Here is an 11,683-nt window from a genome sequence, read left to right on the forward strand (position 1 = left end):
CTTGCCTTGGGACTCAGCTTGACCCTCCTCCCTCTTCATTTGTTCCTCCTCCTCAATACTCTTAAGAACTTGACCCAAAGCTATGTAGGTATACAAAGTACAGTATGGACCTGTTTCGCTTGACTCGTAGAATTGACGAGGGAAAGGAGACCCAGTCTCAAAGCAATGGATGAGATTCTGGATCAACTTCTCCTTACCCTTATCATTTGTGGCCATGTACGCGTCCTTTAAAGGATCATGGTTAACCATTGTCGCAGGGGACTTTTTTGGGGAGAAATTATAGTGGTGAAGAGTAGATCTGGAGAGAGGAAGAGGAAGAATCGAAGAAGAAGAGGAGAGAGAAAGTGAAAGGGGATGAACTAGGGTTCATCTTCTGAAGAACTCTCCAAAAAATAAAGAGAGACCCAACCATCAGAATTTAATTTTTGGTGGTTGGGGTAGTGAGTAAATGATGAGAGAAGGAGGGAGATGGGAAAATAAAGGAAGGGAATCATTAGATTAGATTTTTTTTTTTTTGAAGCAAATCATGAGATTAGATGATTCTGATTAGTTCTAGGATAATTAGATTAGGATATAATAAGGGTAATGATTAAGAAAAAAAATTAAGTAAGGGTAAAATAGTAATTTTCAGCATTTTTATTTACTAAAATAGGAAGAAAATGGAAAGTTGCACATAACCCGATCATCCCAAAATAGCAAAAGTTGCATAAAACATTTAATGGAGATAGTAGAAGATATAGATATAGTTATAGATATTAGATATAGATATCAAACTTTTAAGAATTTTAAAAAATAATAGTCATAAAAAATCTTGACGGCTTTCTTATACTTCTACAAAGCCACCATATAGGCACGTTTCAAAACCACCAGGTCTAGTACCCGTCTTGTGTCATAATTGGACGATCTTATAGACTCGCCCTATTGATTTATTATAGACGGATCTAACCCATATATAATCGGGCGGGTCATGGATTTTTAAACGTAGTACTTGATTATTGAATCAAATATCCCCCATTGAATCCAAGGCCTTAAACCCTACCTGTCCCTCAGTTCTCCATTGAAGCACACTCAACGTTCTCCACTGAAGCACAGTTCACGTTCTCCGTTGAAGCTTTCTAATTCTTGTATCCTCCATTGAAGCAGCTTCTGAGGTAAGTTGTTTGTTTTTGTTATCAACATATCAATTTCACAATCTAATTTAATTGTCACTGCATTAAGTATATTTGCTCTAAATTCTAAGATAACCAAAAGAAAAGAAAATTATGAGCCTAATTTGATTATTGAATCCTAAAATTATGTGATTTTTCGAATCAAATTTGGTTGCTAATATAATGTATTGCATAACCCTTTAATGTTAGGATTCAACTATGAAATTAGACCCCAATTGAGTCAAATTTGTTTGCTAATTTGTTGCAGGTTGTAGTTTATAGAACCCATTAATGTCAGGAAGAAACCATAAAAAACGACCTTTACTTTCTGGGCGAAGGGCGGCCGCCACTCCTGCCGTTGCTAAGGGACGAGCCAGTTCATTCGCAAAGCAGAATAACTCGAAAAGGCGGCGCAAATTTGATAGCAGTGAAGAAGAAAATGGGTTTGATGGTGAGATTGCGAGCGACATGTCGGATGGTGGGGATGATTTCTTTGAGGATGAAAATAATGGTGGGGTGAAGGAGAAAACAGAGGAGGAGGAAAAGGAGGAGGAGTTAGAGAGAGAAACTGTCGACGAGCGAAGGCGGCGATTGGCGTGGGAGCTTGTTCAAAAAGTGAGGAAAGGCGAGGAGGAAGAAAGAGAGGAGGATGAAGATGATGAAGATGATGATGATGAGAGGGAGGGGAGAGGTGGGATTAGGGATTCTCTTGTTGCTAAGATTTTGCAGCAGGAGCAGCTTGAAGATAGTGGTAGAACTCGTAGATTGATCGCTTCCAAGTGAGTTGTACTGAATTTTTTGGGGTTTGTTTTTAGGTGATTTGATTGTTTATTGGTTGAATTTTTTGTGGGTTTTTCTATTTGAGTTGAGATGTTAAATTGTGAATGTTTGTTTTGGAGAAAATTTGAGTATTTTTAGTGCTGTATAATGCTGTTTGTATGTAGTTGGTTTAATTGTTGTGAAATGGAGTAAAAATTTCTGACATTGTTGATTGTACTTAAAGGGCTAGTTTTTCTGCCATTTGGTTTTTGTTCTAGAGCATTCGAGTGTGATAAAACTTTGTGGAATTTTATCACACTCGAATGTTATGCTAGGGCACTTAGCCAATGTTATCGAGCATTCCAGTGTGATAAAACTTTGTGGAATTTTCGTGGGTATGCCCAAAGTGGGATATAGCTGATAGTGTTGATTATTACTTTTTAGGCATTGGGCGTTTTGAATTTGGAAATAAAATCCAATTGAACTTTCTTACAAAGTTGTTGATTCTAGATTCTGTAAGAAAAATTAGTTTTTTGCTCCACTATTTCCATAACGGAGAGCGGGCAAGGCTTCTATTGAAGCCTATATATTCTCCTTGCTTTAACACGACCCTGTAACACACACTTATTCAGTTATGTATTGGCTCTAAGTAATCAAATTAGACAAACTCCAATGTTCAAATCTATTAATTTTTGAGATTTGATTGTTCATTTTTTTTTATACATGTGAGGATGCTTATACTGTAATTGATGTGTAGATTACAGAAGTTAGAAGATAAAGAAGAACCAGAGTTTTTGTTTAAACATCGGCAGTCTGTAACTGCTGTAGCTCTGTCTGATGATGACAGAAGAGGGTTTTCAGCTTCAAAGGATGGTGGTATTGCCCACTGGGATGTTGAAATTAGAAAAGCAGAAAAATATCTTTGGCCCTCTGAAGACGTCTTGAAGTCCCATGGTGTTAAAGATCCACAGGGTCAATCAAATAAGAAGGGTAAAGTAATGAAGCATAGTAAGGATATTCTAGCATTGGCTGTTAGTTCTGATGGCCGTTATCTAGCTACCGGTGGTTTTGATCGTCATGTTCATTTATGGGATACACGTACACGGGAGCATATTCAGGTAGATGTTGCTTTATTTGTTATTGTTGTATGCAGGCTTCAAGTCCAAGAAAGGTTACGTAATTTCAATAGTCTTGTGTATGATGCATCTCACAATGATTAATTTATTATTTTAAAGTGTGGAATTAAATGATTTTTAGTATCAATTTCTTTGCAAGGCAGCCAAAGTCTTGCAGAGTGAACATTGACAATTTTTTTTTGGGGTAGCAAGGTTGCAATAAGGGGTGGTGGTCTGAGTGAGAAATTCTGTTTCCTATAGATTTTTCAAATCTGTAACTTGCCAATATGTTTTACTGGCTCACCAATAATTATCTTGTGGGTTGTCTGTCTTGTGCTGGGATGATATGTAATTATATGGCCGATTGTGGCAATACTATGTTGGTAGCTTCATCTATTGGCTTTAGTGGTATCCATTGCAGCCCAACTGATTGACTGACAGGCTTTTCCAGGTCATAGAGGGCCTGTGTCATGTTTGACGTTTAGGCAAGGGACTTCAGAGATCTTTTCTGGTTCATTTGATCGAACAGTTAAGATTTGGAATGCTGAAGATAGAGCGTACATAACAACATTATTTGGTCATCAAAGTGAGGTGTTAAGTATTGATTGTATGAGAAAGGAACGGGCATTGACTGTTGGACGCGATCGAACTATGCAGTTGTATAAGGTAGTTTTCCCATCACTCCCCATGGTGTTACTGTCAGTTTAATGTTCTTGTCTCTTGTCTGTATAGTTGAATTGTATTCTAGTTGGCATGTACCAGTTTTTGATGGTTTTGCTTTTGTGCTATATGATCAAGGTATTTTAATGTTTGTAATCAGCACAATCTTTCCATTCTTCTTTTTGCTACATCAATTGGGCTTGATGAATCATTAGTGAAACTGCTGTGTGGGGTCTCTGTTGAATGTAGTATCCTGAAAGTTTTCTATATACCTATTCTGATCTGTTAAAACATGGAAAAATTCGAACATGACAGGTACATCTAAGGCACATTTATTCAAAACATTATCATTTGGGAGCCATACTGATTAAGTGGAATGAGGACATTTAAAACCATTTATCAGTCACATTTGTGCTTTAAGGAGAGTTTAATTACTGGCTTATGCCTCTCACTGCAACCCTCCAATAAAAGAGAAAATTGGACGGAGAAATTTCTGATCATGAGAGTTAAATAATGTAAACATTTTAAAAATAGCATATAACTTGCCATTTGTCAAAGTACTACTACTTCCGTTACATATTAGTTGCAACTTTGGAATTTTTTATCTCTCACAAATAATCCCCAAAGTTGCAACTAATATGTAACGGAGGTAGTATATTTTTTGACTTGTTGTAAAAGTTGAAACTTAAGCTATTCTATTATTTTCCATGACTTTGATATAGGAGAAGCTTTCTTTGGACATTAAATTTGGGGTGCCAATATAAAGTAGTTTAAAGGTTAAGGAATTTCTTTATTTGAAACTTATTAGTTTTATTGATAGCTACAACTTTAGGGTCTTTTTCGTTGAGTCGTGTAAAGGTTTTGTTGCTGTGTGCCTGTGCTAAAACTATCAACAATGTTGTACAATGTATGTTTATCTTATCTCATATTGTTCTTATAATAATTTCCTGTTATTATGGTGAAAGGTTCCGGAGGAGTCACGTCTGGTTTATCGGTCTTCTACTTCTGCTCTTGAGTGCTGCTGCTTTGCTGGTAATGATGAATTCTTGTCTGGATCTGATGACGGAAGCATTGAGCTGTGGAGCGTATTGCGTAAAAAGCCAGTCTCTATTGTAAAAAATGCTCACACTCTGTCTGCATTGAAGAAGCAAGTAGAGCTAAATAGCAACGGAGTTATGTCTAATGGTCATATTGGTAAATCATCTCTCTTGTAATTATGCAATCATGCCTTATCAAATGCACTTGCTCTACTGGAAGTTAAGAAGGCATGGGTTATTACGTTTAAGTTTGCTGATCAAATAGCAATTTTCACATATTAAGGTTTCACCTGAAAATTCCTTATATGAATAATATCTAAACATGCCAACTGAATTTAGCATTCCTTCTTTAAACCTACTTAAAAAGCTGGTTTGTTAATTAATTTTTTACAATTATTATAACTATTTAGAAGCGTCTGTCATTTAAACAAATACAATTTATTGCATTGATATAAGTATTTTCTAGATCTGAGTGGAAAAGAATAAAGATATAAAGGATTAGGTCTATGGACAACAAAGCCAAAAAAGTGTCAAAAGAAACAATACAATATCAGTATTATTTGAGTCAGGATTGTGGTTTGTCAGTTTGTCAGTTTGTCTAGCTACTTTAGTGCCATACGTGTTGTGAAAAGAACTTGAAGCTTCTTAATTTGGATTAAAGTTAATTTCACAGCTTTTAATCATTCCTATTTGTTATGGAATATTTTACCTAGTTTTTCTTTTTGTAATGGGCTTGGCTTCATGTAATGTAAGCTTCAGATTGGGATCAATTTGTATCTTAATTACGTGAAGTTGTAAACAGTACTTAATCGCATATTCAATTAATGAGTCAAGACTCGTCAAATTCAATTCAGTTATGCTCATTAATTGTCAAGTGCTTATATTTCTTAGTATATTGTGTCAAGTTTAGGCTGTGTATACTGGTTTTGCATTGTCATATGACTCATATCAAGTATTATCAACTCTAGTCTAATCGATAATTGATGAAAGTCAGATATATAACTGTTTTGCTAAGTTAACTTTTCCTTTTTTTGTTTAAACAGCATGTTCACTTGATTCCTTTGCATTACTGAAGAACAAATTTTTTACAATTTCGCAGATAGTGGTGAATTAAAAGGAAGTAATCCATGCTCAAATGCGCAGTCCTGGGTCAGCTCTGTTACTGTATGCAGGAATAGTGACCTTGCTGCATCCGGTGCTGGAGATGGGTTTGTTCGATTATGGCAAATCAACAGTGAGACCAAAGCTGTTGCACCCTTATTTGATGTTCCTTTGGTGAGTTGAAACTTTGTGTTTAAATTTGATAGTGCTCTTGAAATGTTTAATGTTAATTCTTGTTGATCATAAACCGGTTGTCAACTGTCAAATATTAGAACCTCTGCTTTTTTGTAGCTGCAGCGCTTACATGTTGGGCTATTTACATACCTCACTTTGCCCATATATCTTTTATTTTTACTAAAAATATTGAAATAAAACTCACCAATTTTGTCTCATTGTATAAATCTAAATAATGACTTTTTATGAATTTTAGTAATAGATAGTAAAAGAAATTAATTGTTAAACTTGTGACTAGGGAAACATTTCTAGTTTAAGCAGAATTAGTAAAATTGAGGAATTAGTATATAGATTCTGATTTATGTCATACCATGTCAGACAAGAAATATAGACAATTAAGAAAATTTATTTTTACTATACAATTCATTCATTTTAGTAGAGGTGAGAGCCAATAACATGGAGTTTGACTAGTGTTAAATATGTTGAGAATATAAGGAGATATTGTGTTTGCTTTTGCAATGTTAGTAGCTCTCCCAGATTAGATGTTTTGGGCTCAAAGTCCTAGTACTAATGATAGTAGTAATTTAATAAGGAGGCCTTCTTAAGAGAGAGCATGGTCATGATTTTAATGTGAAGTTAGGTAAGGGTCATAAGGCTATTATTAAGTCTCATTGTTATGCCAAATTTCACCTAACTGGCGACATATGGAGGGACGTCAACGACTAAACTAAAACGAGTAAAATAAAAGATGAATAAAGTGCAAAAGAATAAAAAAATTAGATATGCGGATGGTGATGCGAAAAACCAGAAAAGGCATTACAACCACGAGTGGCTATGGGTACATAATGTGTCCCTGTTGCTCATATTTAAGCATATATATAATTATGACTGTATGAGTGTCAATCAGTAGGGAGTATATAATTGGATTGGTAGTGCACTGCAAGATGGTTGTTGTGATTGAACCAATAGGTTGGTGGTATTGGCGTATTGCAAGGAAGATGTGCGACTGCAGTGTGAAGGCGTCTAATATAGAACTATTAAATGGAGCTCATAAGTATAGACGAGGTTAGAAGCATTATATCTTTAAGGAAATTTTGTCAGATAACACCTTTTAAGTGTGTTTTGTTGTGAGAAAACACCTTATATATATATATATATATATGTATATATATATATATATATATATATATATATATATATATATATATATATATATATATTGAAAACACACCGAATACCAGAAATTATTTGTCAAATAACACCTTAAGGCGGTTTCCCACGAGTTGACTTGCAATTTGGTTTCACGGTGTTGTGACTACCACGTGGGAGTCACGTGCACCGACTTACCCCCTTCCCTTCTAATTTTTTACCCTTTCTTTCCCTCTAACTTAATTTTCTCTCTCCTCTCAATTTCTTCCCCAATTAAACACACTACTCTTCCATCCAAACTCCATTGCTCCCCTTTGAAGAAGGTGAACTCCAAATTTGAGCTCCAAATTCTGCAAATATACTCAATTGGCATAATTACGAGGCGATTAAGTAGCATTAATTAAAGACTTATTCCATTAATTTTGTTGATTTTGCGAATTATCGTAAGTTAGGGTTTTAAATTGGAATTAGGGTTTTTTATTTGGGGATCAATTAATCTTAGCAATGTTCTATAGGATAGAGGTAACAGTAATGCCGAGGCTTCCCTTTTTAACCCATGGAAGACACAAAGAAAAGGATAGAGAAATTTATGCAAGTACTCAAACAAAAATTGAGTAACAAATGAGAGGAGAGAGAAATTTTTACACTTACCCAATTCCTTGGCCGAATTTAAACCACGAATCGAAGCATTTAATTCGTCACTGCCATGGCCGAGCAACTTCCAGAAGCTTTTAATGGTGGTGTGAGCAGCAACACAGAGAGAAGTAATTGAGAGGAGAGAGAAAGAAATTGAGAGGAGAGAGAAAATAGAGTTGGAGGGAAAGAAAGGGTAAAAAAATAGAAGGGGGGTAAATCGGTGCACGTGACTCACACGTGGTGGTCAACGCCGTGAAACCAAGTCAACATGCCTGAAACCACCCTGTGGTGTTATTTTATAAATAATTTATGGTATTAGGTGTGTTTTCACAAAAAAAAAAATTTATAAGGTGTTTTCTCACAACAAAACACACTTAAAAGGTGTTATCTAACAAAATTTCCTATCTTAAATATAGAGACTCTTTGGTCCAAAATAATGAAAATAGAACAATGCTATAACACTTCATTTCACCTCAAGTATACTTGTCAAATCTTTGACATCCAACATCGGTAGGACGCTTTTACACTTCGTTTTGGGCAAAAATCATGGATCTATTTCACAATATAGCCGAGTTGATGTTGGATACTCAACATGAGTAGCTGAGGTCGTGGTAACATAGGAACAAGATAGTTACGACAAATAAATATGTCTTAGGAAAAGAGTTGGTAATGGGTCATATTGATCAGTTGGAATCAAATATACTGGATACTAGTTGTGGAGCTTTGGGTATCTTATGAAAGTGCTTCTATGACTGGTTAATGATAATAGCGGAGGAAGAATATGAGGGAAGGAGAATAGACATGGCTCACCTATAAGTGTTTGATATTCTTGGGGTAGAAGTTGTTACCCTTTTCTAGCCTCTCTTTGAGTCTTTCTTGTGACAGGGAATATTCCCATGATCCCAATATTCTTTGATCTTCACTTACTGCCTTGGCCCTGCCCATCAGGTTTCCTTTTTAGATACGCTGCTTGCCTCCATCATGCAAGCCAGCAAGTGAGAATGATAAGTCAATTTTTTTTAGGAATTGGTTATAGCTCCCTTGATATCATGTTGGTGATTTCACATGAATATGATACTATTACTTCCTTTAGTAAAGTAATAATCCCCACCTTCCCTTGATAATAGGAGATATTAGAATGCAAATTGATGTCTCCTTTGGCTCCCACATAGGTCTTCACATGTGCAATATCTGCTATAATATATATCCTACAATAGGTACGTGTTTGTGGATAATTCATGATCCTTCATATGGCTAAGGATACTTGTGCTTTGAACTTAAACGATGTGGGTTTTCTTCTCTATATATGGGTCTTTATATGAGTGATCTGCGATTGATGTTCACTGCCCCATTACCTTTTTTGTCTGCAATAATACTCTTATATGGTATGGGTTATCTTTCTAACATTTATTTTTTATAGTCTTTCAAATTTTCATTTAAAACGTTTAATTGTTCTTTATCTTCCATTTTCCACGTGCTTCTGGGATATTTCTTTTAAAAAGATGTTTTTTGTCTGTGACAAAGTAATTGTTCCTTTTGTTAATTTTATGCATTGTAATTTTTATTAATTGGTTGCATAATTGTGATTATTATCTTCCTTTTCTTTTGATGCAGGTGGGGTATGTGAATTCCTTGGCTATTGCAAAATCTGGCAGATTTCTTGTTGCTGGAGTTGGGCAGGTGAATTTTTAATTTATTTATATTATTTTGCTTGTGTTGTGTATATATTATTTGGCTCATTAGGATGCAGACTACATCTTTACAGCTTATTATAGTGTTTTAGAGAATGCTCTGAAATTGTGTGACTGCTTAGCAAATTGCTGCCTTACTCTTGCCACTTGCAGCCCCACTTTTACTCTCTTTCTTCTTTTGCTCAACTCTTAAATAGTAACAGTCAAAAACATTAAGGAATAGTCACAGCCTTATGTTGCTTTTGATTCGTAATTGGAGGGAGCTAAATTTCTAGTCTGGTATTAGTGCCTTTTCAACCTGTATTGAAAAGCTATTTGGCAATATATTGGTGTGTATATATGGCTATATCAATTATTAAAACAGGGCTTTTTGATCATCTAGGCTAAGTTTAGGCTGTTCTTGTGTTCATTGGAATAACTTGCATTGCATTAGTTGCAGTTACAAACAAATACTCTTGCTATTGCATTTCTAACACCATATGGTGTTTTCTAAAATGGGATCTAATCTCATCATAAGGTTTGCATCCATTTTCATTCACCATAAGTGGTAGCCTTTTATATGGCATCGGGATAAAGGTGGTGTCTGTTATGGATTAGATAAATTATTCGCACTTCATGACAACTATGCGAACAAACTGAATGAATACTGACTGTCTGGTTGTTTTGTTTTTCACTCACTGTTGGATAAGGAATGTAATCGCCTTGTTAAAATTAGAAGTGCTTATTCTGATTTTGTCAAACAATGTCTTTTAGGTATTGTTATGCTTGCTTATATGGCTCTGTAACAGTCACTATCTCACTAAATACTGCTAATACATGTTACTAAGCTATTGTCCATTTGAATGCAGGAACCACGTCTTGGAAGGTGGGATCGTGTATCTACAGCTAGAAACGGTGTTGCTTTGCAATCCTTTAAGCTTACGTCATAGGAGTCCAGTGGATCTTGTAAAATCTCTTCAATTTTGACTATTTATCAAGGTACCAGGATGTAAGAGATCTTATGTCTACGATTTTGATGATTCATTTGATTCCTTGTGAGTTTTAACTGTGTTCGCCCTCAAAATTTTGTTACAGTATTTATGTTTCTTATTTAGCTAACAGCAAATATTGTGAAATTTGCTGGTAGCATTCGAGTTGTAATGAATGCTAGTAATATTAGCAGTAGCAATATCAGTTCATACATCAGTATAGAGGAGTGAAATTTGAATCAAAGTTATTTTTGCTGATTTATATAAGCTCGTAGTTGCAATGCTAAGTTTTGATTCGGACTTGAATATACTTGCTGCAATCACTTAAACTGTCTAAATAAAAACATATCGCCTTTGAATGGACTAATTAGATCAATAGGAAGTATACACATGATGTCTAGAAGTGGTTAAAATGTTCACTTGGCTTATTAATGGTTTGTTGCCGATGAAAAATATGGAGTATGTTTCATGATATCGACTTTTTTTTTGGCTTATATATAGCCACCAAGGGGTGTGAAATTCTATGGCCTATCATTTTTCTTTTAGCGCTAGCCTAAAAGTCTTGTTGCTGTCTGAGGCCCTTCTTTTCGTTTAGGTTGTTGTTCCTGTCTCAGGCCCTTCTTTTGGTTTAGGTTGTTCCCAAGGTCAGCCCTTATTTTTATTTTTTTTTAAATTTATTTATTTATTTATTTTTTTTGTGTAATTTTAGTATTACCGATAGTAATCAATTCATTTTGCATAGTCTTAAGATGTCTTTTTGGCGGTCAATATTTTTAGTTACGTATTAATAAAAATTATAAAAATTGATATAATAAAATCACACATTAAAACGAATCTAACAAAATATGAAGAAACTATGTTGTATATTTATGAGAATTTGTAGTTAATTTTTTATTTATTTATTTGTTTTTTTATTTAAAAGAAAAAATAAAAATAAAGAGAGTATATTTTTTTAATTTTACTTTTCATTGGTATTGGATAAACAAGTTTAAAAAACACTTGGACCCTTTTATCCATTAATATTAGGGGCTCATGGATAATCTTAATTCTCAAACCGAGGTTGATTTAGTCAGATTTCTCAATTTAGACCACTGAATTATTTAAAATTTACTAATATTACAATAGGAAATTATTACAACTCATAAAAGGGTAAAGAGTCAACTGATATTATCATCTTAAACTTACTCCTATACAAAAGATCTAGTGGAAAGTCCTTGACTTATATTCTTAATACAAACTTAAAGC

General features: G+C 34.6%; 1 protein-coding gene across 1 annotated transcript; it reads left to right on the forward strand.

The window, feature by feature from the left end:
* Positions 1–1,015: 1,015 nt before the first annotated feature.
* On the forward strand, positions 1,016–10,689 carry LOC145611807 (U3 snoRNP-associated protein-like EMB2271). Its single transcript, XM_081667173.1, has 8 exons — positions 1,016–1,151; positions 1,417–1,927; positions 2,665–3,025; positions 3,464–3,688; positions 4,648–4,876; positions 5,819–5,994; positions 9,394–9,459; positions 10,319–10,689. The coding sequence occupies exons 2-8, from the start codon at positions 1,440–1,442 to the stop codon at positions 10,397–10,399; spliced, it is 1,626 nt and encodes a 541-aa protein (XP_081523299.1). The 5' UTR covers positions 1,016–1,151; positions 1,417–1,439; the 3' UTR covers positions 10,400–10,689.
* The last annotated feature ends 994 nt before the right edge of the window (positions 10,690–11,683 follow it).

The sequence above is a fragment of the Chenopodium album genome, chromosome 24 (genome assembly GCF_948465745.1).
Source record: "Chenopodium album chromosome 24, dcCheAlbu1.1, whole genome shotgun sequence".
NCBI classification, from domain to species: Eukaryota; Viridiplantae; Streptophyta; class Magnoliopsida; order Caryophyllales; family Amaranthaceae; genus Chenopodium; species Chenopodium album.

Coding starts and splice junctions, on each gene's coding strand:
- LOC145611807 (XM_081667173.1), top strand. CDS start 1,440: ATGTCAGGAAGAAACCATAAAAAACGACCTTTACTTTCTGGGCGAAGG. Junction 1,928..2,664: donor CGTAGATTGATCGCTTCCAA/GTGAGTTGTACT, acceptor ATTGATGTGTAG/ATTACAGAAGTTAGAAGATA. Junction 3,026..3,463: donor GTACACGGGAGCATATTCAG/GTAGATGTTGCT, acceptor ATTGACTGACAG/GCTTTTCCAGGTCATAGAGG.